Source organism: Podarcis bocagei, assembly GCF_964188305.1.
Source record: "Podarcis bocagei genome assembly, chromosome: 15".
NCBI lineage: Eukaryota > Metazoa > Chordata > Lepidosauria > Squamata > Lacertidae > Podarcis > Podarcis bocagei.
In genome coordinates, this window is record NC_138141.1 from 41,980,886 (window position 1) to 42,005,920 (window position 25,035).

General features: G+C 45.1%; 1 protein-coding gene across 7 annotated transcripts in view; it reads right to left on the minus strand.

Annotated features, from left to right (window-relative positions):
• Window positions 1-25,035, minus strand: part of LOC308574315 (uncharacterized protein) — a 65,882-nt gene that overhangs the window by 31,002 nt on the left and 9,845 nt on the right. For 3 of the 7 annotated variants that reach the window (XM_081171971.1, XM_081171972.1, XM_081171975.1), the window contains 14 exons: window positions 22,595-22,769; window positions 19,888-20,116; window positions 18,333-18,456; window positions 16,917-17,085; window positions 15,709-15,887; window positions 14,655-14,798; window positions 13,174-13,335; window positions 10,358-10,473; window positions 9,306-9,349; window positions 8,455-8,558; window positions 7,371-7,530; window positions 4,522-4,623; window positions 3,421-3,582; window positions 1,542-1,635 (listed from right to left, as the gene is read on the minus strand). In XM_081171971.1, coding sequence (XP_081028097.1) covers window positions 1,542-1,635; window positions 3,421-3,582; window positions 4,522-4,623; window positions 7,371-7,530; window positions 8,455-8,558; window positions 9,306-9,349; window positions 10,358-10,473; window positions 13,174-13,335; window positions 14,655-14,798; window positions 15,709-15,887; window positions 16,917-17,085; window positions 18,333-18,456; window positions 19,888-20,116; window positions 22,595-22,769 — 1,964 coding nt within the window. Of the gene's footprint in view, window positions 1-1,541; window positions 1,636-3,420; window positions 3,583-4,521; window positions 4,624-7,370; window positions 7,531-8,454; window positions 8,559-9,305; window positions 9,350-10,357; window positions 10,474-13,173; window positions 13,336-14,654; window positions 14,799-15,708; window positions 15,888-16,916; window positions 17,086-18,332; window positions 18,457-19,887; window positions 20,117-22,594; window positions 22,770-25,035 lie in introns of those variants that run through there. The other 4 variants (XM_081171973.1, XM_081171974.1, XM_081171976.1 and 1 more) reach the window with 4 other exon arrangements.

A 25,035-nucleotide genomic window follows, 5' to 3' on the forward strand; every position in this document is an offset into this window, starting at 1 on the left:
CTAATTTTCTCAGCCGTTAAACTTTACCAACTTTTCCATTTATAGCATGTGGTGCGGCAGGAACCATTTCCTCCTGCCAATCTGTTTTGCTTGCAGACGACTGACTGACACCGGCAAATAAAATAAAAATAAAACTTCGTGCAGCTGCCGGCTTCACTTTTGAGGCTCCCAAGCTGCACAGTCCCCACCCCCCTTGCTGGTATGTGCCGTAAAAGCTCCGCCTTGGCTTCCCACTTCAAAGCTGCCGGGGTTTTGGAGAACGAGGCGGTTTCTGTGCCTTAAACACTCGCTTTTGTGTTTTCATTTATACACGTTAGCGCCCCTTTTCAAGGCAGGCCCCATGCCAGACACAACGTCTTGCAAAATAATTTACAGTAAAATCATCTTACGTTTTATACGCCGTATTGATTTTGGCATTAATTTTCAAACCTGCGAAAGTCAGGGGGGCCGTAAATCTGCAGATAAATTGGCAGAAATGACAGGAGAGAAAATGTTCAACGAGGGAGAGTTGTGTGTGTCGGCTGTGAGCTATTTAGCTAGTTAGATGAGAAATATATCAAGAGAGGCCCCGTAAATCCCAAGATGAGTCATAAATATAACAATGTAAGGCAAGATATGGTTTCGGTAGGAAAGAACAAGGATCTTAGGGCAGAGACAGGGAACTCGTTTGGGGTTCTTTTGCTTTTTAGAAACCAGAAGCTGGCTTTAAAAAGGGATTGCTGCTCGCAGCACAGAAGCTTGTCAAATAAAAAGCAGTACCGCCTCGCATTAATAACAACATATTAAATATTTTGGAAATTTGTTTGCTCGCTTTGCATTTTGACAGCTCTTGAGATACTATACGCAATCAAATTTTGCAGGCTGGTTCGTGAGATCAAGGTGCAGGTTTTCATCTATGTGTGGATACAATAGTTTTGAATCAAGATGGCAGACGGAACTTTTAAAAACTGCACAGATTTTATTTCATCGGAACTGAGAATTATGGCGTCTGCCGCTCCAGGAGGACTTTTGGATCAGTGTGTGATTTACTGCAAACAAAAGACCTACCAGCTTTAAAAAAAAAGGGAGAGCCTTACAAAGTTCACACAGAAGCATAATATTGCTTACTTTAACTCGCATGTGGAAAGAACTCAGAGGCTATTAAGAAGAAAAAGGATAACAACAAGAAGATTGAAAGATGGGACTGGTGAACACTAAAAGCAGCAGAAATATGAGATGACTGGACCCTTACTGAACTCGAAGCATGGGAATCCCCAACAAAAATATATAATTTGGCAAAATATTTGGACTTTATGATATGTATTGGTATAATTTGGAATAATTAATGTGATATGATTGGATTGTTAAATGGAAAACTTAATAAAAATTATTTTTAAAAAAACAAAAAACTGCACAGATTTTAACCACTGATTACAAAACTGCATTGATTTTTTGGTTTCTTAGAATTCCAGAGCAACACTGGGTAGGAGGCTTCTAGAAAAATAAAATGCAGCCAGTATTTTCCCATCCAAGCCATGTTCCCCCCAAGTTTCAGTGGTTACCTTTCTTCCCTCAAGCGGTGGCTTTGCAGTCTTCGTCTTTCATTGGCAACATCATACACTGTCAGCTGGATCGTTGAATGGCCTTCTGCAAAATCTGGAAACATATGTGATTTACTGCAGTGCACCTCTACTTTCTAGTACAATTAAACACACACATACTGTACTCTTCACACAGAAAAAGAATTATTGTCAGGAGGTCAAGTCCGGCACAGCTACAGTTATCACTCAGGCAAATTTAAATAGGCGGCAGCAGCACAAGATCAATTAAGAAAATTAAATGAAAACCTATTCTTCTCTAAGTGAGAAATTGGCTCCCCCTTTACAGACCCTTTGGCAGCTGCCTCAAAGGAATTATCCGTTCTCTGGAAAGAGACCCAGAGGGGCATTTATTGGCTGAGACTCCAGAGCAAAGTGTGTGGCCGTCATGATTGTACTGAGACTCAGACCTAGCATGCTACAAGGGGCACTACCTAGGTGGGTTCAATCCCAGATTTAAAACCGTGGGAACGCTCTGCAGTATAGGTGTCCTCTGGGTGTCAGGCGTAGAACAGTACACTGCAAGGCTGGGCAAACTTCTGCCCCGTCTTGAGGGCCAGCCCAAGCCATTTTGTTGCCCAAAGTCAAGTTCAATATATGCCTTCCCCCTGCTTCTATTCCACATGCAGAAGCCAACTAGACCGGCAGCCAAATCTTAGATTGCACTTGGACAACCTGCTTTTATTTAGCGTTGAACCTGATTTTCTTTCAGGGAGATTAGGCGGCTATTGAATGAGCATTCATTTTGATTTGTTTGAGGCGAGGTCAGATGACCATTGTGTCAGGGCAAGTGTTGTCCCACACTTCCCCATGCATTTGCAAAAAAGGTTTGACCTTCGGAGAGAAGTGAATTTATTGCACAAGAACTCCTGACCACCTGCAATTGTGCAACCTGGATTTTCCAATATATGACTGAATTTTACCTGTAGACATTGACAAGTCAGGAAATGACCTCGCTTTGATACTGACATGAGAACAACACCCTCCACTGCACCCGCAGCAGGTTATTTTAGGAGGTACAGGGTAGGCTGTTAGCACAAACACCTCATCATTTCCTGTGCCCCATGCACCTGCCACCTGAGGCAACTGCTTCACTCTGCCCAATGATAGGGCTGGCCCCAAGTGCCACATTCCCTTAGAAGTAATCTGCTAGGGGCCACATACTGGAGCCAGATACAAAAAAGTTCTGGATTAAATAATCCAGAATAAGACTACCCTGCTTCAATGTTTACTTTGCTCCCATCAGATTAGAATTCCCAATCCTATAGGTCCACTCAGAAGTTAAGTCCCACCAGGTTTGATGGAGTTTCTCTCAAATAGCACCTTCTTAGCAACATCTCTCTGTAGTGTGATGGAATGTGCTGGTCAGGTCAACCAAACCAGCGCTCTGCAACTGCCCCCCCCCCGGCCCTTTCATTCATTTCCATAATCCCAACACTAGTTGTCCAGGCCAATAGTGGCTAGAGACAGAAGTATGGCCAACAGGGAATCCCCCAGACCTGACCGCATTGTTGCTGGGCGAGTCCCTACACATCCTCAGCTCTGATGCCAAGATGATGTCATTGCCCGTATAAGGAGGAATAAAAGAAGTGGTAGGGAACAGGGCCCCCACCTGGAGCCCCACATTTGGATGTTTTGGATTTATGGTTGCAGCTCCAGCACCAACACTATTGTTGGTTATTATATTATATTATATATATATATATAATATTGGTATATATATTATACCAAAATTATTATACGAACCCATGAGGCTGGGTTTGTATGATCAGTTTTAACTATGGTTAGCTAAAAAGTGTGGTTTATAAACCATAGCTTCACCCATTACCCATGACTCTGTTACCTTTGGGAAGCTCTCTGAAAGGACACTCCATTATAGCGTCAGGCACTTCCCCGGGATTCAGAGGCACACACGGTGAGAATTCCCTAGGGGCCCAGATCATTCCAGAACCTGTCGTTTCTTGCTGGAACACATCCACTTTTTGCCACCCAAGAGCCAGTGAATCTGTAAAGCAGGAAAACGAGGTTCTTAGTCGGTTTACATATATTTTGGGGGTAACCAAACCAGATAGCAGCAGCAGCAACTCTGAAGACAGGAGTCCCAGAGAGGGCAACCAAGGGCTAAATGCAATTCTTTTGTGGGCTATTTTGTGTGCAAGTGTGATGATAGTTAAGACTGGTGAACTAGGGGGAATGGGGTGCTAACCTACTAGGCTCACTCTGCCCTCAGCCAGACCCCACCTTACCTGTCTCCTTACTTACAGCCAACAGAGGAGGTGGCACTGCTGATACTCACAACTACTCAGAATTAACAATAACAACAACAATAAACTTGCCCTTCACACTAAGATCCCAGGGTTACAACTGTTAAAATGCAACAGTCCAAAACAAGATAAAATCACAGAAATAAGGTGGGTCCTAAAATTTAGATATCAATGATGAGAGTACAGAACTTAATTCGTTCTGGAGGTCCATTCTTAACCTGAAACTGTTCTTAACCTGAAGCACCACTTTAGCTAATGGGGCCTCCCGCTGCCGCCGCCACACGATTTCTGTTCTCATCCTGAAGCAAAGTTCTTAACCAAGGTACTATTTCTGGGTTAGCGGAGTCTGTAACCTGAAGCGTCTGTAACCCAGGGTACCACTGCAAATGAGTTTTGTATTCAGTGGTGCACTCTCCTTCCTTGGAGGTTTTTAAGCAGAGATTGGATGGCCATCAGCCATGGATGCTTTAGCTGAGATTTCTGCATTGCAGGGGGTTGGACTAGATGACCCCCCGGGTTCCCTTCCAACTTGAAGATTCTATGAAGGCTATACAATGAAGGTGTCAGATGCACCACTGTGAGGAGGGAGTTCCACAGCTCAGGGGCTGCCCCAAACAACCCTCTGTTCAGATATCATGTGTGGAGAGAATGCGAACTGCGCCCACCAAAGAAGACGTTACCTGTTCCTTTAGGACTGTACGTGACCTTCAACAAGATGTAAGGTTTTGCGTCCTGCACGCCTACAAATGCTGTTGGGTCCAGGGAATCAAATGCAAATGATTCTTGACAACAAGAACAACAAAAGACAAGGGATAGTATTTGATCGTTGTGTTACTTTGTTTTAGAAACGATTTGCAGTTTTTGTAGCAAAGAAAGAGATATTTTTTTTCTCCCAGACCAGGGATTACAGTAGCTAATTTTGAAGGGACAGAATTCACTGGAATATATACCAAGTCAGACCATCTAGCGCAGTATTGCCAACACTGGCTGGCAGCAGTTCTCCAGGGTTTCAGGCAACAAAAATCCCCCCCCTTTGAATAAACATTCACAAACTTCTTATTGATAATAATCAGCTAAATAGTTTGAGGATCTATACAACTTTGTAACATGCAGAAAACAGCAGTCTCAGAGAAACCAAAGACTGGAACTGAGGGAAGTCGGGGGTGGGGGGAGGGAGGAAAAATGGGGGAAAAATAAGGATGATAGGTTTCTGGATAATATGTTTTGTTTTAATTTTGAATAAAATAAATAAATAAAATTTTCCCCAGCCCTAACTGGAGATGCAAGGAATTGAACCTGGAACCTATGGGAATTGTAGTTCAACAACATATGGAGGGCCGCAGGTTAGTCACCCCGTTTCAGAAGCTGGACTTAATGGTTTTACTAACCCCCACGTCTTCAGATGGTCATATGCATTATTTAATTCAAGTGTGCTAAGCCAACCCTGCTGGATTTCTAGGGGTGGTGTGGGGAGCTGCTGAGTGGGGCCCTAGACCTCTCCCAATCCTCATTCAGTACCTAGAGAAATTACGGTAATGGATTCTCCCTAAGGCCACACTGACTTCAGAAGCACAGGAGAGCAGAAAGGGCTCTCCCTGGTACTGTACTGAGCAAGGAAACACTTGGAAAGCAATGAAGCTTCTTGCCGATTTCTGATTGTTTCTAGCTTAACTGTAACTTGAGGAAAAACCTTTGCCCTTATTTACCCAGCAGGTCCCTGAGGCCCATGAGAGAGCTTCTCCTGAAAAATCCAAAGATATCAGAAGCCTGCTTGCCCCACCAGAACCAGGAGCAGGGCTTTCCTTGTGTAATAGCTGCTGTTCAAGATATGACAGGCACCCACTACCTGCACTTTCCAGAAAAAACTGAAGACATTGATATTCAGCTTTCCCAGCTGGATGAATGGGTCTCTGCCATCGGTGTCTATTTTGCTTTTTTTAAATATATATATATATCTGCTGGGTTTTGCTGTTGTTTTTAAGTTGTTCTTATTGTACATCACCTGGAAATGTCTCCTGGAAGGTATTAAATAAATTATGCAGAGGAAGAGGGCAGAATTCCTGCATTGCAGGGGGTTGGACTAGATAATCCTTGACATCCCTCCCAACTCTACAGTTCTGTGAAGAATGATGGGACCAAAGTTAGCGAAGATTTGTGGCCTGTTTTGCATGCAAAAAGTCTCCGTTTCTGGCATTTCAAGTTAGAAGGCAGCAAGTGATTCGAAAGACCCTCTGCTTGAGACCTTGAAGAGCTACTGCCTCTCAGACAATACTGGACTAGGTAAAGCAATGGCTTGAGACAGCATAAAGGCAGCTCCCTACGTTCTGGATTAGCCTGTTATATAAATACTAAGAACCTTCGCTTGGTCAAAAACATACTTCAGGGGTAAAAGCTTCCCACTCCAGAAACTGGGGGACCAGTGGCCCTCCAGATTTTGGCTGGACTCCAGCTCCTATCAGACCAGGTCAGCATAGCTAACAGTCAGGGATGATGGGAGTTGTAGTCCAACAATATCTGCATCCCTGGCCTACGGCTTAGCTCCCACATTGGGCTTCAGTTCTAAGTTGGCTGTGACCTTCCTTTAGTCAGTTTCTCATCTTAAGTACTTCCTACCGACAAAAACTGCAAACGGCGTAACATTTCCAATTCCTCAGCAGGACTAGCTTGGGAGGGAAGGGGGAAGGAGGGGAAAAAAGATATTTTATGTACTGCCTGGTTGTATAACAGCAGTACTCTCTATTGATTTGCAGTATTCTCACAATAAATAGCTTTTGAGCTTTAATTAAACCTCTCAATTTGTTTCCAGCCATTAGTCAATCTCAGCAGCAACTTATTGTTCTGCACAGTATATTACAAAAAGCAGGGAGAAATTAGCTCATAATTTATTCAGCAGACAGATTTTCTGGGGATAACTTAATTCTTTTGGGGCGGACCTACATGTCAGAAAGAACACGGGACTGCTGCCAAGGATGACAGACTGCAACTCCCATCATCATTAGTGTTTTTTATTATTTATTAAATTTGTGTGCTGACCTTTGTCCGAAGACCACAGGGTGGTTCACAACAGAATGAGAACACAAAATACATAATAAAACAAAAACAAAACAATAACCTCCTCTCCAAGTGGGAGATAACCAGAGCACGCACCACTCTGGCGAGACAGTGTGTGGACAGGTAGGGTCTCAGCTAGCATACCAGATGGAGCTGGTAGACAGCCACCCTGGACACAGATTTGACCTGCATGTGCTTCCACGGACAGCTGTGAGTCCAAAATGACTCCCGGGCTGCGCAACTGGTCTTTTATGGTCCCAGTTACCTGGTTCAGGACCAGGGGATCCCTCACACCTGGCCGTCCACTGTCTCCCAGAAACAGGGTTCATTCTCAACCTGTGGACCACCATCCACTGGAGACCTGATGTTCCCTGGCTGAGCACCAGCTTGGGGAGGGGCAAGCTGTTTATTGTGTTTCAGCTGATAATGACCTTCCACCATTAAAAATATTCAGCAACCAACTGGTTCGTTTTCATACCACTGAACTGAAGAGTGAATCCCGTTTCTGTTTTTCCTTGGGTTTTCCGCAGAAGGGAGGAGCTGAAAGCGCTTGTCTTGGAACGCAGCATTTCAGGGCCACAAAACACCGAAACTGTTAACTTCACAGCAGAAGGATCAAATTTTTTAAAGAGAGACTCCTATGAGAAGGGAGCGGGGAGGGGTTAGGGATTGAAAAAAAGGAACAAGACATATTATTCTACATTACGATGAATGGGTCACTGTGCAGATCAATTTAATTAATCGCAGAGGGAAAACATTACTTTTCCAATGCCTACCTGTGATTGTATTACTGAAAGGGCACAAGTTTTCAGTCCATCCTGCTATAATGTACGATACAGTCAGCAAACAAAGGAAAATATATCACTGGTCATAACTGGCGTGATCCATTACAATACCCTGTTTTCAAACCCTGTTTCAGTGGCATGTGGGAGGGTGGAGTGGTGATGTGGGGCAAGGTTAGCAGGGAGGGGCTCTGGGGTGGCAGAAAACCTACAGGCACTCTCTTCCACCTGCACTACAAATGGATCTGGTTGAGACAACAGGTGTAGCATTTTGCAACATCATGCTATGTTTTCTATCTCCTCCCCAAGGGAATTGAGGACACGATTTAAGAATGACAGTCCTTTGATACTGGATATAAATGTATTTCTTAATCTGTATCATGGTACTGCTTTTGTGTACTCCCTTTTTCAGTTCTGCATTTCATGCTTTATACTGAGTCAAGGTGCTATTGTTTGGGTTTATATTAAAATGAATAAAAATTGAAACAAAAAAAATCGAATGAATTAGAAACATTAAAAGATAGTAATTGCAGAGTAACGAGTAATGTGATTTCATCTGGGTGGGGCTCCAGATGTGGTAGGACTCCATCTCCCATCATCCCTGACCGGGGCTGATGGGATTTGGAGTTCAACAACGTCAAGGTGGGCCCCAGGTCCCTCACCCCTGCCATGGGTTTTGCTCAAAACAAGTTATCCACACCCCCAACTCTCTTCACTTGACTTCTCTCTTTGGTAAATTAAAGATTATTGCCATGCCCATATAATTAATTTACTACTTACACTGTGGCGAGTCTCAGCCCGAGGAACTGGTAAAACTACCGTCAATAAAATATCCTTCACGCCAGTTGGCGAGATTTCCCCAGGGTCCAGACACATTTTTCCAGCTGTGAAAACAAATTGTCAAAAGATCATCATTAACCAATTTCCAGAGGGGCAGCAAAAGCAATAAAGTGTGTTTTGGCACCTTAAAAACAAAAGCCCCCTTCCCCCCCCCATGTCCTTTTCATTGTCCATTCATGATGATTTGCGTTCATGAGGGTATCGGAGTGGTTATCTGCAATCCCACTTGAGATACTGTTTGTGATCTGGGGCAGATATATTGCTCTGTTTCCAATTGGTGCGTGTTCCATAACTTCCTGCTGAAATCCTGTAACTTTTTATAACATGCATGTTCTGGGGTGGCAGGGGGGGCTTTTGTGGCCCTTCGTCCAACGATCTCAAGGTGATTCACAAGACAAGACAACTGTTGCACCCGTGACCCACACACAACAACAACAGCCCACCAGCCTGGCCCAGTAATTGCAGAATACCAGGCCTGGAGGGGGTGAGAGGAAGCAGGCACCCAATGTCACAAAAAGCATGGCTTATTCTACCAGGCACTGTGGTTTCTTGAATGAGTCTAAAACCCTTTTTTCAGAGGAAATCTAATAATGATTGTGGAGTGCTTTAGAAAGGCTCAATACACAGTAGAGTAAGTCATGATTGTTGTGGTAGCTGAGATCTCTGCTAAGGCATGCCAGCTATTGTGATCTGCAGGGACTTTTAACCTTTACGCTCTCTCTTTTGTGTTCTTCAGTATTAGCATCAACCTAGAACAGGGTGGGTTGCGGGGGGGGGGGGGAGTTACGTACCTTCTGCTGAGCCATGCCTCGGAGGAGACAGATCCACAAGCGGCCTGCACATGCAAATAGTGCTAATTAGTGGGTTTTCATAATTTAGTTCCTCCTCTCAGTACACAGAGGAAGAGGAGGGAGCAGTAGGCAACAATCAGAGCTAAATTCTCATTTTAATTACTTTTGCTCATTAAAGTTATTCTGCAGTCTGCTGTGAAAAACACACACATCCCAGAAAAACAAAAGCAGGAACAACAGAGTCCAGCATTTGTACGTGAAAACAACAACCAAAAACCACAACTACACACATGAGCATCGCGAAACTATTTCTGCACACAGCACAGACAGGCATGCATAATTTCCCAGTATAAAATATTCATTGTGGCTGAAGGATTTAGAATTGCTCTCCTTAATTTATAAGTCAAATGAGAGAATGGCTGCACCGCAGTGTTTTCTCAGCAAGAGGAGGAAGATCGAGTGGGCAGAAAGTGTGGCTTAAGAGTGCTGCTGCCAGCACAACGATTGGAATGCCAAAATTAGGAGTGTGCGACTCCAGAAGTCATCTAGTCCAAGCCAGTGTCTTTTAACGCAGGAAGAGCCACCCGTGACTATGATGCAATGGGCAGTATCCATTGCATCCATTTACGTAGATGGAAGTCGCTAAATGCCTATAGGTTCACTTTACTTTCGCCCTACTCAGAGTAGACCCACTGAAATTAATAGACATGACTAACAGAAGTTGATTAATTTCTGCGGGTCTACTCTGAGTAGAAGAAACTATAACAACAGCAGCAGCAGCAACAATCATGGCTAGGGTTGTTCCCCATCCCTGGTGTACAGTGGTACCTCAAAACTCAAACGGAATCCTGCGGCCAATCAGAAGCTGCAGAAGTCATGTCGGACGTTCGGGTTCCAAAGAACGTTCGCAAACCGGAACACTCACTTCCGGGTTTGTGGTGTTCGGGAGCCAAACTGTTCGACTCGCAAGGCGTTTGGGATCCAAGGTACGACTGTTATTTGGTTGCTAACTGGCCTTGTAGATATTTTTGAGCCAGGGTGTGGTCCTCTACCTTTGATTCAGTCTATTAAGCCCAGGAACATCAGCAGGCAAGCCCCCTTGCTGTAAGTGAATCCAAGCCCTTTGAATGTCAGCTGTGAGAAGCTGGGAGGCTGAAGACAGAAACACCTGAGAGGGAGAGGGAGAGAGGAATTCAACACTCTGCATGATACAGATTGGATCATCAGTATTTCATAGACATCAAGGCCACTTTCTGCTGGAAATAAAGGCATTTTCCCCCTCCCTTAAAAGGACACCTGAAAAATATGATTTGTTTCTGCAAACTCACCTTATTGTTCCACTCTCCCCCCCCCCCCAATATTCATTATGAAAGGCTGAATTGTTTTTGTCTATGGCTTTATTTCCTAATAGGTTTATTTCTTATTCTTTTTAACATAAATGATGCTATCAAGCTCATCATGACATTATCATCACTGGATCGGATTGTTATAATAGGTGTGATACTTGTTGTATATTTTGTCATTTCTATGGATTCTAAACTGCTTTGTGTATAAAAAGGCAGTTGCTTAAATTAAAAATGAAATGAAATAAACCTCATTTTATCCACAAATGCTCTGTGAAGGTAAGTTAACCAGAGAGAGAGAGAGAGAAAGAAAGAGAGAGAGAGAGAGAGAGAGAGAGAGAGAGAGAGAGAGAGACAGACAGAGACAGACAGACAGACAGACAGACAGAGAGGGGGGCAGGGGAGAGAGACTAGCCCAAGGCTACCCGGTGAGCTTCCAGTCCAAACTGTGATTTGAACCCAGGTCTCCCAAATCCTCATCTGACACAGAAACAAGACAGAAACATAGGAAACTGTCTTATAATAAGTCAGACCATTGGGTTCACCTAGACCAGTACTGCCTACACAGACAGGCAGTGGTTCTCTGGGGTTTCAGCCAGCCCTGTCGGGGATTGAACTTGTAACCTGTATGCAAAGCAGATGATCTGCCATTGAGCAACAGCTCAGTCGGTAGAGCATGAGACACTTAAATCTCAGGGTTGTGGGTTCAAGCCCCACATTGGGTGAAATATTTGCACATTGCAGGAAGTTGGCCAAATGATTGCCTTGGTCCCTTCCAATTCTACAGTTCTATGATTCTATGGGTGACAGCCCTTCCCCAGGGCTGTAACTCCAGCAGGAGCCCGCGAGGCTGGCAGATCCAGCTGAATCGCACTGGAGCCTTCAGGACCTCAGACAGCTCCAAGTTGGCAAGTGGCTCCAAGGAAGACCTTTTGTCTCCTTTGAGCCAGACTATCCCTCTTAAGGGAGGGACATGGATGGTGCTGTGGTCTATACCACTGAGCCTCTTGGGCTTGCCGATCAGAAGGTCGAATCCCTTGGCCAGTAAAGCGAGATGAGCACCGCAACCCCAGAGTTGTCCTTGACTGGACCTAACGGTCAGGGGTCCCTTTACCTTTTATCCCTCTTAAGCTCCACTCTCCTTGAGGAAGTGTCCTCTGGCCCAGAACTTAGCACCCCCTTGCTTCCCCATCCACTTCCACTTTGTGCATTGCCAGCAATGAGGAATAGGCACTGGGGAGCCCAAGACCCCTGGTGTAGAGGGGGTAGCTCTTTGGAGGTATAATAATAATAATAATAATAATAATAATAATAATAATAATAATGTTATTTATACCCCGCCCTTCCTGGTTCAAAAACCGGGCTCAGGGCAGCTAACAACAAATTTAAAACACTTAATTGTAAAAGCAGCATAAAATACAGTATAAAAACATGAATAACAATAAAATTCAAAATTCAGAAATCAATTTAGGGGAAATAAGCATTAGATAATCCCCAGGGCTAGCTGGCTGAATTAGTCCTACTTGGGCTAGCGAGGAGGCCAGGGGAGAATTAGCTGTGGGGTCTCAGAGCAGGTAATCTTCATAAAAGGGGAGGGGGAGGGAAGAGAAGGGAAATAAAAGATCAGGCTGAATTCAAAGTAAAGGCCAGGCGGAATAGCTCTGTCTTACAGGCCCAACGGAAGGAGGTTAAATCCTGAAGGGCCCTAGTCTCATGGGACAGAGCATTCCACCAGGTCAGAGCCATCACTGAGAAGGCCCTGGCCCTGGTGGAGGATAGTCTGACTTCCTTAGGGCCCGGGACCTCTAAACTATGGTTATTCATGGACCTTAAGGTCCTCTGCGGGGCGTACCAGGAGAGGCGGTCCCATCAAAAAATCTGGCTCATGAAGTGCTGCTGCCTCATGGCATCCTAGTTTGAGGTCTCTGTCTCCAAGGGCTCCCAATTTGGGGGCCTGTACTCAGCACCTTGGGAGCTTAATAACACAGGAAGAGCCTGTGGCCCATCTAGTCCAGCATCCTTGAAGTCCCAACCAGAAGTGCAAGTAGGACCTGAGCTCAAGACTTCTCCTCCAAAGACCTGCCTGGATGGTGCACAGCCTCTGTGTCAGACATGAGTCCTGGCTGATGCTTGAGGTTGTGGCACATGGATACAAGAGAATACTTCTCCATGCAGCACCTATCAGTGGCTACGGGCCATGATGGCCATGTTCTATGATGCTTCTGAATACCAGTTGCTGGAAGCCTCAGGAGAGGACAGTGCTCTTGCACTCAGATCCTGTTTGTGGGTTTCCCACAGGCATCTGGGGGGCCACTGTGAGAGCAGGAAGGTGGACTAGGTGGTCCACTGGCTGTTGTTTTGTTTTTTATTATTGCAATGTATAGAGAGAAGAAAGGAAGGGGAGGGCAGGGAGAAGTGAAGCCAGTAAGAGGAAGAATATGAGCAAGAAATCAAAATTCCAGATTCTTTCCCTCCCCCCCCCCATCCAACTGCAGCCCCCAAATAGAAAGCAAGCTAATACACACTTGTCGAACTGCTGGGTAGTCATCAGCTGCCATGAACGACTCCTTTAATAACAGAAGGATGGAGACACAGAAATTCTGCATCACATCCAGGCTCCAGTCTTTCATGAATAACTGGTCCCAGATCAACAAGACAGCAGGCAAGTTCAGAACACCGACAAACCCCTATGCGAGACAGGAAAGCCAGTTTTATTTTGGTGCCAGTGTCTCCCCAATGCGTGATAGCCGAGGCACCATTTTCTTTCTAAAGCTACATTGGAGGAGGGCATTGCAAAAGAGGTTTCTTTTCAGAATGTGAGAGCACAAAAATGACCCATCCGAACAGGAGGCAATCCCACTCTGCGTAAGTCATTCTTCAGGGTCTGCTTCCTCCAAATGCAATTAACTCCCCTGCTTCTCTGTAAGAGCAAGATGGACATTAACGCTCCAAGTTGCATATGATGTTAAGATAGGATGGAATCACATAATTCCAGGGGAAGCTGATTGGGAACCAGAGCGGTGATTCTTACAGAGACACAACAGGCAGCTTCTTCAAAAGGCAAGTAATTCTGCTGTCCTGTGATCCAATCACAACTGATGCAAAGTCAGGGCACAGTTACCTTCACCTAACAAAGGCAAATTGGAAGGAGGGGAGGCTAGAGGAATGAATCACGCAGAGATGCACTGGGAAGACCCCTCTGCAGCTGGGTAATTTATTCTGCATTTGTGCAGGAGGAGTGACTCGCTGATCCAATCACACAGATAGCAGGGTTAGCAGTTCCTCAGCAGTAGCCACTAGCATGAGTCAACAGCTGCTGAAGCAAGCTAGGCTTAAACAAGAGAGGCTTATCTCACTGCAGGTAGAGAGAGCCACCCAAACTGAGCTGCGGTTCTATTTAAGGAACAGTCTGGTGCTGAAGCAACATTTGAACCCTGCCCCTGTGAGGCTCCAGCTTGAACATCTTACCTTGCCAGAGCAGTGAATCATGCAGAGACACAGCGAGCAGCCTCCCTCTAGTGGAGGGGCCTCACAGGAGCCTTTAATGATTTATTTCATTTTTCATGACACATTAGCCACTTTCTGTAAGCACAATGGATATTGCTGCCATAGAATCTGTCCTTTCTGCAGTTGGGGCTCCTTGACAAGCTGGTCAAGGTGGGAAGGAGTTTCTCCCCTCTTCCTCCATAACACTAGCTGAAGAATGGGAATTTGGAATCCACTGAGCCAGAGCACACATTGGACACAGCAGTGTGGCTGTAGCTGCAGGACAGCCCCCTTGTGGCTGCAAGCTGGTGCTGCAGACACACTCCAGAAACATTACACAACTTCACCCTTATGAGAAATCTCCTCCACGGGGTCTAAAATCTGGCGGCTAACAGGATTCTGTGACATATTCTGACCACCTCAGTAAAGTTTTCAGTTGTAAAGGGTGGCCAGGCAAACAATTTATTTGACAAGCTCCCCACTCTACCAAAAAAGGATTTGCCGTCTTCTTCGTTTTTACCTCTCCCATCCACTTCCTAAGGAAAACCACGGGGCTTGCCAGTATTTCTTTGGTTCCGTTTTGTCTTGATGGGAATCCATTTTCAAACACGCAGATCCCTTGAGCTCTCCCTCTTTCTTGAAGTATCAATTCCACCAGGAAATCCTAAAAAAGGGGGGGGGGAGGAACCATAGCATTTGTGGGGGAATAATAGAGGGTCCTCACCATTCTTTACTTCCTACAAGCATGGGGCACTTTCCATTCCAATTTGCCTCTTGAATCTGAGGCATAATATAGGAGTGGGGAACTTAAGGCCCTCTGGGATTCCCTGTCTGGCCCTCCCTAGACCACACTAGGCCTGTTCCTTCTTTTGTTCTTCTTCAGTAGGATGTGTCCTTGAACTGTGATACCCCACCCCTTTCTTACCTGATGGACCCAGGACTCCCCTGCTGAGTGCCTGGGGGCCCCAGTCCTGCCACTCAACACCTGGCCTAGGACAGGGCCTGGCGGGCTCCATAAAGAACTGCTGCCGCTGCTGCTGGGCAGAGAGGGCTCAGTTTTTTGTTGTGGTTTTTTTGTTTTAAATTGCTGTTATTTTTTAGCTATGTCATTTGAAGGGACCCCTGACCATTAGGCCCAGTTGTGACCGACTCTGGGGTTGCGGTGCTCATCTCACTTTACTGGCTGAGGGAGCTGGCGTACAGCTTCCGGGTCATGTGGCCAGCATGACTAAACCGCTCTGGTGAAATCAGAGCAGTGCACAGAAACACCGTTTACCTTCCCGCCAGAGCGGTACCTCTTTATCTACTTGCACTTTGACATGCTTTCGAACTGCTAGGTTGGCAGGAGCTGGAACCGAGCAACGGCAGCTCACTCTGTTGCGGGGATTCGAACCTCTGCCCTTCCCATCGGCAAGCCCTAGGCTCAGTGGTTTAGACTACTGAGCCACCTGCGTCCCTTACTTCAAAACTGTATTTTTATCTAATTTTATTCATGCTTTTGTACACTCCTCCAGAATCTTCTGGTGAAGAGCAGCAAACAAATATCTTAAATAAATAAATAAATAAATAGGTACTTTAGGGTCAACTGTGACATTCTTTTTGAAAGCGCGATGAAGGTGAGCAAAGAATTCAGCATCTTCTCTCTCCAGAAGGCTCATCACTGACTCCGCTGTTACAAAGAGTTCCCCCCAAGTTGGGAATAGGTTCTGGTGTAGAGAATGCAGGTACATGGCTAATTCATAGGGGTGTTCTGCTACAATTAAAATCAAAGCAATCATGTTAACCTTTATATATTATAAGATACTCCCCCCATGGTAGCTCATTTCAATCACCAAGTTGGGTGGGAGCGAAAAGGCTGTTGCAGACAAAGAAAAGGGGTGGCAGAAAAGAGAATGTGAAAAGGGGGTTGAGAGAGAGAGAGAGAGAGAGAGAGAGACAGACAGAGACAGACAGAAAATGGGTGTCAAAAAGTATGAAAAAGGGGTGGCACAAAGAGAAAGAGAGCAAGAGAAAGGAAGAGAGAGGGACTGTCAAAAAAGAGTGTGGAAAAAGGAGTGGCACAAAGAGAGAGAAAATGCTGGCACAAAGAGAGAGAAAAGGAAAGATGCTCTAACCTTTGGCTTGTGTCCCAACTACCACCAATTCTAACCCCCCCACCTGCCAACAGGAAAAATATTCCCCAATTCCTGCTCTAGCAGGTTTCTGTAATTCTTGTATTACCTAGCCATTCTATGTCAGCCTAACCTAGGTGCTAAAAGTATTCAATTAGAATACTTCCAAGCCCAGGAATTAGTTTTGAGTACCCAAACTGAACTGAGATCACAATCCTTCCATACGAAAACCTACCCCAGAAATACTCCACCTCCCAGATTCCAACGCCATAGCTTTATTTCAGAAGTATAATTTTAGAGGACATTCATGTTGTTGTTGCCATTGCTAAACTTTTGGGATCCTCCCCGATCTACTTAAATCCCTCCCCTTGAATTGGAGACAGGCAACATCCCTGTTGTCCTTCTGGCACCTACTGAAGACCTTCCTCTTTCAACAGGCCTTTTGGGGATCTTTCCAAGTCTGCATTCTATTTAAGATTTTTTTGTTTATCATTTTCTCTCTTGTTGTTTGCCACCCTGGACTTCCTTGGGAGGAAGAGTGGGATATAAATTTAATTAATAATGTAACGCTTCAAATCACCCAAGAGACCTACCAACAGATGCAGGCATAACACCTGCACACAGAGAAACAACAGAAATCCTGCAGCCATTTTGGGCGGTAAATGATTTACCTCTTGGTGCTGTTTGCTTAAATGCCATTTGCAGAGGGAAAAGCCAGTAGATGAGGTAGGGGTCATAGGTGCCGTTGAAAACATACAAGACGTTTAAGCTTTTGCTGGTCTCCAAAATCACCTGCTCGTTTGTAGCAAAGGAACACATGCAGGGAACGCTTCTGTATTTCTGTTGGAAGAAATTAGGTGGGTGGCAGGGGGGGAAATGCTGTATTTTTGGCATGTAGCAGTGAGAACAGCATGGGAGTGAAAATACTCAAGTTAATATAGGACAAAACTTCTCAGTTTTAACAGCTGAAAGTGTGTTTGGTGTTGTAACACAGTCCTTCTAAATAAGCCCGTAGCAGGAACTAAGGGGTCATAACTATGATTTTAGCAGTTGTCGCTTTATACGTAAGCCGCCTTGAGTAAATATATTAATAATAACGACAGCAACTCCACGCCAGAGCGTAGATTTCATATGCAGAAGATGCCAGGTTCAATTATCCCAGGTTGTACACAACATATATACCGGTATATATGTGTGTGTACATATATATATATATATATATATATATATGTATATGTATACACACACACACACACACACACACATGTGTGTGTGTGTGTGTGTGTGTGTGTGTGTGTGTGTGTGTGTGGTTTTTCAGTGTTTTTAAATCAATTAGTTATCCCCAGCATGTCAAGGTATTTACTTACATTACAAAATTTATATGCCACTTGCCGGGGAAAAAGGATCAAAGCAAAAAGAACAATATCAGTATAAACAATTTAAAACAGCTATTTGAAACATTCCCAAAAATAATATTTAAAATCAACAGTAAACGACAGCCAGATTAGAAAACACATACCAACATTCTACATGTCTGGATAGGCTTTGCCTAAACAAAAAAAGCCTTAAGCAGTCATCAAAAGGACAATGGCGAAGATGCCTGCCTGATAGGCAGGGGGTTCCAAAATGAGTGTCTTGCAACACTAAAAGACTGACTTCTTAACAAATCCAGAATGAGTATCATGGCACCTGTAACAGTGCTGTTCTGCAGACTGAAGTGGTTAAATGGGCACATTTGGGGTACGGTGATTTTGCAGGTAAACTGGTCCCAAGCCGTTATGAGCTCTATATACAAATAGTAGCACCAGGTCAAGTCACTGCTGGAAACACTTCCACTTCCAGAGACAGGCGTAGGCAGAAACTGCAGGGCCATTCCAGCCTTTTTATTTTGCCTGCCTCTCTCTCTGTCTGCTTCCTCCCCCACCTCCACCCCACAGCTTCCCACTGAGTCATGGAAGTTGAGGGAACTGGGTTGCTGCTCCATACCCTCTTCCTCCTCACCACAATCCCCCGTTTTTTGAAATATTAGGGTGTGCCTGAGCATACCCTTCGCACATGCCTGTAACTGCCAGGGTCCTTCAACTCACCTCTACAACTGCATTTTCAATAAGACCTGAAAGAGGGGACCGTGTGGCACTTCGGAGATTCAGTTCCGCCATCCACCATGCTACAGTTTGCCCAAAGTCCTCTCTGGCGTCTCTCTCAGTAGCCCTAGGATGGATTTTACAGTTTTGGGTTTTTTAAAATAGGTCTCAGGACTCATTTTTTTTAATTGAACGGAGCCAGAAGCGGAGTTCAAAGTGCCAGAAAGCAGAAGCAATGACCAAATCTTCAAGACAGATTATTCAACCCTACCAACAGGAAGAACTTTCTGACAGAGCTGTTTGACAGTGGAATGGACTCCCTCAGGAGGTTGTGGGCGCTTCTTCCTTGGAAGTCTTTAAGTTTAAGAGGTTGGGTGGCCATCTGTCATGGAAACTGTCACGGTCCGGTTCACGGGTGATCAAAGTCCCGGCAGGGGACATCAGGACCTGGGGCAAGATGGTGGGGTGGGAGTAGGAACGGGGGTCCAGAAGCCAAGAGTCAGGAAGCCAAGAGTCCAAGGGTCAGAGAGAAAGGAGTCAAGAAGCCAAGGGTCCGAGGCTCAGGAAGCAAGGAGTCAAGAAGCCAAGGGTCCGAGGATCAAGAAGCAGGGAGTCAAGAAGCCGAGGTTCAAGGATCAGGAAGCAAGAAGCCAAATGCAGGAAGGCAGGAAACATGTTGCTGTGGCAAAGAGCTGAAGGGAAATGCTGACCTTATAACCCTTTCCAGCTCTTGCCACCAGGTGCTGTGAGTTACCAATCAGCCTCACCTGTGAGGCCACGCCTTGCCTCTTCAGAACAAGCTTAGGAAGGCCCCAGTCCTGCAAAGTCCTATTGGTCACAGGGCCTGGCTCCTGCACACACACCTGACAGAAACTTTAGTTGAGATTCCTGCATTGCAGGGGGTTAGAGTAAATGACCCTTCCAACTCTATGATTCTTCCAACTCCCAGAGGAAACTCCCTGACCACTAGGGCTTATAGGGCCAGAGTCTGGGCCCTCATGGACACCTTACCCTGAACATAAAGAACTAGGTGACTCCCCTTGCACATCACCAGTCTGACAGGGGCAGCGGAGCACCAGGAGGAAGGCTGTGGAAAGAAGGGGTGCCCACCTTCAGGCTAGAGGTTTGGCTCTTTAAGACTGACACTCTCTCAGGGTGTGGAGACTGGAGGAGGCAGTCTGGGGAGGTAGAGGCACAAAAGGCCTAAGCCTGCTGCCTGTCTCTGTTGGAGCAAGTTGGTCACTCAGAGCTGTCCATGGTTCTGCAGAATTCAACCAGACTTCCTGCTTTTCCCCATGGGGTCTCACATCAGACCAGAAGACATCTATGCCTTCACAGCACCAGCAATGGCTGACTCTACTGCTGTGCCAAGCCTTGTCTCACAGGTTTGGTCACCGCCATGGATGACTCAAGCTCCTTTGGTGAGGATTGGGTCCGGGGCCTTCTACACACTAAGCACATGCTCCACTGTTCACAGCCCCTGCTTCATCAACATAGGGAGGGGGGCGGTCAGGAACTTGTCTTCCCCCTCTTCAGCTGCACTCCCGGAGATACTTACATGAGTTCTTTGGTTTGCGGGCTTCCAGAGATGGCTCTCAGGAGTTTATCAATCCAAATGAACTGCCGGAGTGTCCTAGGAAGCAGTTTCCCACTAAGACTTTCACACGCCGCTGACATGTTCTCGGAACCTCGAGAAATTATGGCACAGAGCAAATCGCCTAATAAATCGCTCTCTGGGCAGCTAAGGACAGGGGGGTGTAGTTCAGGTCTGATATGCAACTGCAAGTCTGAAAAGAACAGACGTAATTTTTAAAAAGTGACTCCTAAGCAGTCAAGGAAAGGGAAGTTATTACTACCTTCCACCCCAGCTCATCATTTGGGAGCAGCCACTCCAGTGAGTCGGGGAGCGGGGAGGCTGAGATCGGCTCTATTGTGGTAGGCCAGCCCCACCAGGCCTCCTCTCTCCTCAGCTGCCACCCAGGGGCAGCTATTCCATCAGGCTGCCTCCATGGGAGAGATGGGAAGCCAAAGGACACATTCCATCAGGTCTGTTGGAAGCCCAGCTCCGTCAGACACCTCCTGCCCCTGATCTGGGCCAGCTGGACATTATTGGAACAAATGGTTTACAAACTGGTGCCTGAGTTTTGGTTCTGGTTTTCCACTCCCCTCTCCCTGTCCCTTCTCCCTTGTGTATCTATCTCTCTATTGACTGTAGGGACTGTCTTGTTTGGCTGGTATGCAAGTTGCTCTGAGACTGCTTTTGGCTGAAGAGCAGGGTTACAAATGCTATAAATAAATAATAAACACAAAACCAAAGAGATAAACTGAACAACAGGCATTGATTTTGGACCTACAGTTTAAACATGTCTGGAAATCAATGCATGCAAATAAGGACCCATGAGCCTTATTTATTTGGATCCACCAAGATCACACATACAAATAATGGACTAAATTTTGTCGCGAGTCCAGGATTCTAAAAATGCGTTCGTCTTTAAAGTGTCACATGACTCTGTTCTTTAATGTGCCACATGACTCTATGTTCTGCCTCCACTGATGGGTGCTGTGTGCTTCTGAGAACCAGTTGCTGGGAATCACAAGTAGGGAGAATACCCTTGGCCTGATCCAGCAGCCAGGCTCTGCTTATGTTCTTATGATTGCTCTGATAGCTGTATACCCATATATCTGTGTGTCAGCCAGGATCCAAAGAACCGAGCCAGAGCAGCCGCATGATACCACACAGCAAACCACTTCTGAAACTGCACAAAGGATCAAAAGTGGTTTGGAACATGTTGGAGAGAAGGAGCGTCAAGAGAGGAAAGAAGAAAGTCAAAATGCCCACTGGCTGCCAGCACATCAGAAGTGGCTCTCTGAATTGCAGGCATTCCATTAGGATGTTGAAATTATTTTTCCAATGCAAGAGACTTTGGAGAGCTTTCTGTTTTGTTAAGTGCTTATTTGTTACCTGTTCTCCAACCAACCCAGCCACCCTTTCTCCCAGTTTTTAACACAACCTGTGCATACTTCAAAACTGAACTATCCGGCTTCCGATTCAAAATATTTAAAATACTCCAGCGCTGTGGAGCTAAAAAGGCTCATGGGACTATGCTGAAAACAAGCTGGCAGAGTGGGATTATTTTGGAAAGTGACACATACGCCACGGTAAATTAAGCCTCGCTTACAGCGCGCTTGGGTGGGTGCACCAGTGTACCGAATTGCTTTTAGTATGAATGGATAAAAGATGAAGACACTCTGTATCAGCTGAAGGAAGGAGGGGAATAACCTCTATTAGCTCTTAGTGCTGTGAAAGCAAACACTTGTGGGTGCCTTTGAAGTGGAGAGCTTTTTATGTTTCTTATGTTTCTGTATAGGGGGGGAAACAAACCTTTCAAAGCGGATCTGGCTTCTTTCTTTCAGTGGAAGGGAAGGCAAACAAACGCGCACACACACAGCAGATGTAGTGTGAATTAATCAATGATATCTAATTTGGAGATGACTCGCTCATTCAGAGTTTTTAGGTGTGTACACATAATGGTTTTGAAGTTAACACACGTAACATGAGTACAATGACCAAACTACTAAAAATGATAGGGACCCATAATGCCCGGCTCTCCCCTTCCTCTACATTTTGTGGGGAAAGCACTAGTGACCTCCCCCTGCCCCCAATTTGGATGAGGATCAAGGAGCTGGAGGGGGAATTTTCATCAGGAAAATAGCACCAGTGGAGAAAGGGTTAACTCCCCAATGCTGTGGTCCCAAACCAAATCTTTCCCCCTGCTATATAGCCCAAGTCATTGGTGGTGGCTGTTCCCCACCTACATTTTTTAAAAAAGGAGATCAAATAGCAGATCTCCATCATCTCACCTGATCTGGCCCTTGTTTTCACATTATGGTCCCATCTACACCACACGTCTGAATTGGATTTAAGGCTCTGGCTTCTCCCAAAGAATTCTGGGAAATGTAGCTGTGTGAGGCATAAACTACAATTCACGGTTACCCTTAAGAAACCACAGTTCCCAGGGTTAAATGGGGGTGGGGGGAGCAGTGTGCTTTAAATGTATGGTATGGATGTGACCATTCTTTATATTACGTGAAATGTCCCAAATTCAATCCCTGGCATCTCCTGGGAGGAGATGGAAATATTGATGTTGATATGACTTGATACAAGGCAGCTTCCAGAGATTTTTAATGAAGCATGTTGGGCTGAACAAATTTTTCATACACAGGTTTAAGCCTCACTTTTAGAATTTCGAATGCAAAGCTGGTACCTTCTCCATTTCCATTGACTTGAGAAGCTGGTCTTTCGGATAAGACTAGACAAATGTCTTTACTATCAATGGATTTGGGTCTCTGCAGAACCACGGAAGTTTCTCCCGAGTCCCTTGATGACTGGGGCAGTTTACATAAAGCTTCACCTCCTTGCGCACTTCCTTCGAGATGTGCCTATGAAGATAGAATTTGCTGTCAATCATTGTAGTTTGGTGAGGCTACTAACTAAGGCTGCAGCCATGCCAAACAGTTAAAGCACACTTTTTAAAAACTGTCAAACATGCCTAGTATTTACAGTGGTACCTCGAGTTAAGTACTTAATTCGTTCTGGAGGTCCGTTCTTAACCTGAAACTGTTCTTAACCTGAAGCACCACTTTAGCTAATGGGGCCTCCTGCTGCTGCCACACTGCCGGAGCACGATTTCTGTTCTCATCCTGAAGCAAAGTTCTTAACCTGAAGCACTATTTATGGGTTAGCGGAGTCTGTAACCTGAAGCATATGTAACCCGAGGTACCACTGTATTTGCAGTTGACACCCATTCATTGTTATTAAATAACTTATAAAACAGAATATTTTCCACAGAAAAAATTGGAAATTTTCCAAAAAACAGATTTCCCCCCCGCCAAGTATCACCGATGATACACACTGTCATTGTGATGAGTCAAGCCAAGTTCTTTCATCTGCTCTGTGTATTAATGTTTTACTTTTACTTTTAATGATCTATTGCTTTATAGCTCATCATCATTTATTTTTATCGCAAGCCACTTTATTCTTTTATTAGAAAACTGGGATAAAAATGAACTACACCATTATGGAAAGAATGTTTATTAACAGGCCAAGGTTACTATTATTTATTTGTTTTCATAGGATCATTAAACACACTTAAAGCTAGGTAAAGGGAGCTAGGGTTTTTATTGGGGGGGGGATAAGCTCAGTTAGGATTTTAATGAGAACCTATCTTGGGATAAATGGGGCAATCCCATGGGACCATGTGACACCGGTCCTGAAAGCACTGGCCTGGCCTCCAGTGAGCTCCTGGGCGAAATTAGTACTAGCATAAAGGTAAAGGGACCCCTGACCATTAGGTCCAGTCGTGACCGACTCTGGGGTTGCGGCGCTCATCTCGCTTTATTGGCCGAGGGAGCCGGCGTACAGCTTCCGGGTCATGTGGCCAGCAGGACTAAGCTGTTTCTGGCGAACCAGAGCAGTGCACGAAAATGCCATTTACCTTCCCGCTGGAGAGGTACCTATTTATCTACTTGCACTGGTGTGCTTTTGAACTGCTAGGTTGGCAGGAGGAGCGACCGAGCAACGGGAGCTCACCCCGTCGCGGGGATTCGAACTGCTGACCTTCTGATCAGCAAGTCCTAGGCTCTGTGGTTTAACCCACAGCGCCATCCACCCTAAATGGCTTGAGACCCAAGTACCGAAAAGAGTGCCTTCCCCAATACCAAACGTTTTGGACAGTACGATTGGCAGGTGAGGCCTAGTTGGTGCTGCCGCCATCAGAGGCTGCCCAGTTGATGCTGACACATGGCAGGGCCTTTTCAGTGGTGGTTCATTGGTTGTGGAATGGCTTCCTTAATGAGGTACACCTGTCTCCATCTCTATTAACTATCAGAAGGAGTTTGAAAGCATTCCTGTTTATCCAGGCATTTGGTGGCTGGAGAATATTGTTCCCAGCCACCTCAAGATCACTGGATGGAATAATGCTTTCAACTGTAATTGTTTTTGGAACGTCTTAACCTGCTTTAGAATGTTTCTGCGTATTGTTTTTTATTTCTATATTTGTTCCTCCTTGGAGAGGAAGGGCGGGATGTAAATTCAATCAATCAAAAATAATTCTCACTCTCCAAAACAATATGAGGACCAAAAGAGAGCTATCTTTCAAAATTCACATTTTCCTGAATTTTGTGATTCAATTCTCCAACCAATGTGTACCAAAAAAAATGGCTACATGAGGGGAAAGAATAAAAATGCATATATTACAGGGAACCAGGCAGAGGGCCTTCTCGGTAGTGGCGCCTTCCCTGTGGAACACCCTCCCACCAGATGTCAAAGAGAACAACAACTACCAGGCTTTTAGAAGACATCTGAAGGCAGCCCTGTTTCGGGAAGCTTTTAATGTTTGATGTATTATAGTATTTTAATATTCTTTTGGAAGCCGCCCAGAGTGGCTGGGGAAGCCCAGCCAGATGGGCGGGGTATAAATAATAAATTATTATTATTATTATTATTATTATTATTATTATTATTATTATTATTATTATTATTATTATTATTTTATTATATTAGTGAAAGTAATGAATAAAATGTGTTACATCAAGGGAAGTTGCTTGCCAAGAAAAACGTGTGTGCTGGGCAACATTTCATACAGGAGAAATTTGCGCTACAATACAAATGATTTTTTGCAAGGTCTTATAATAATAATAATGAACA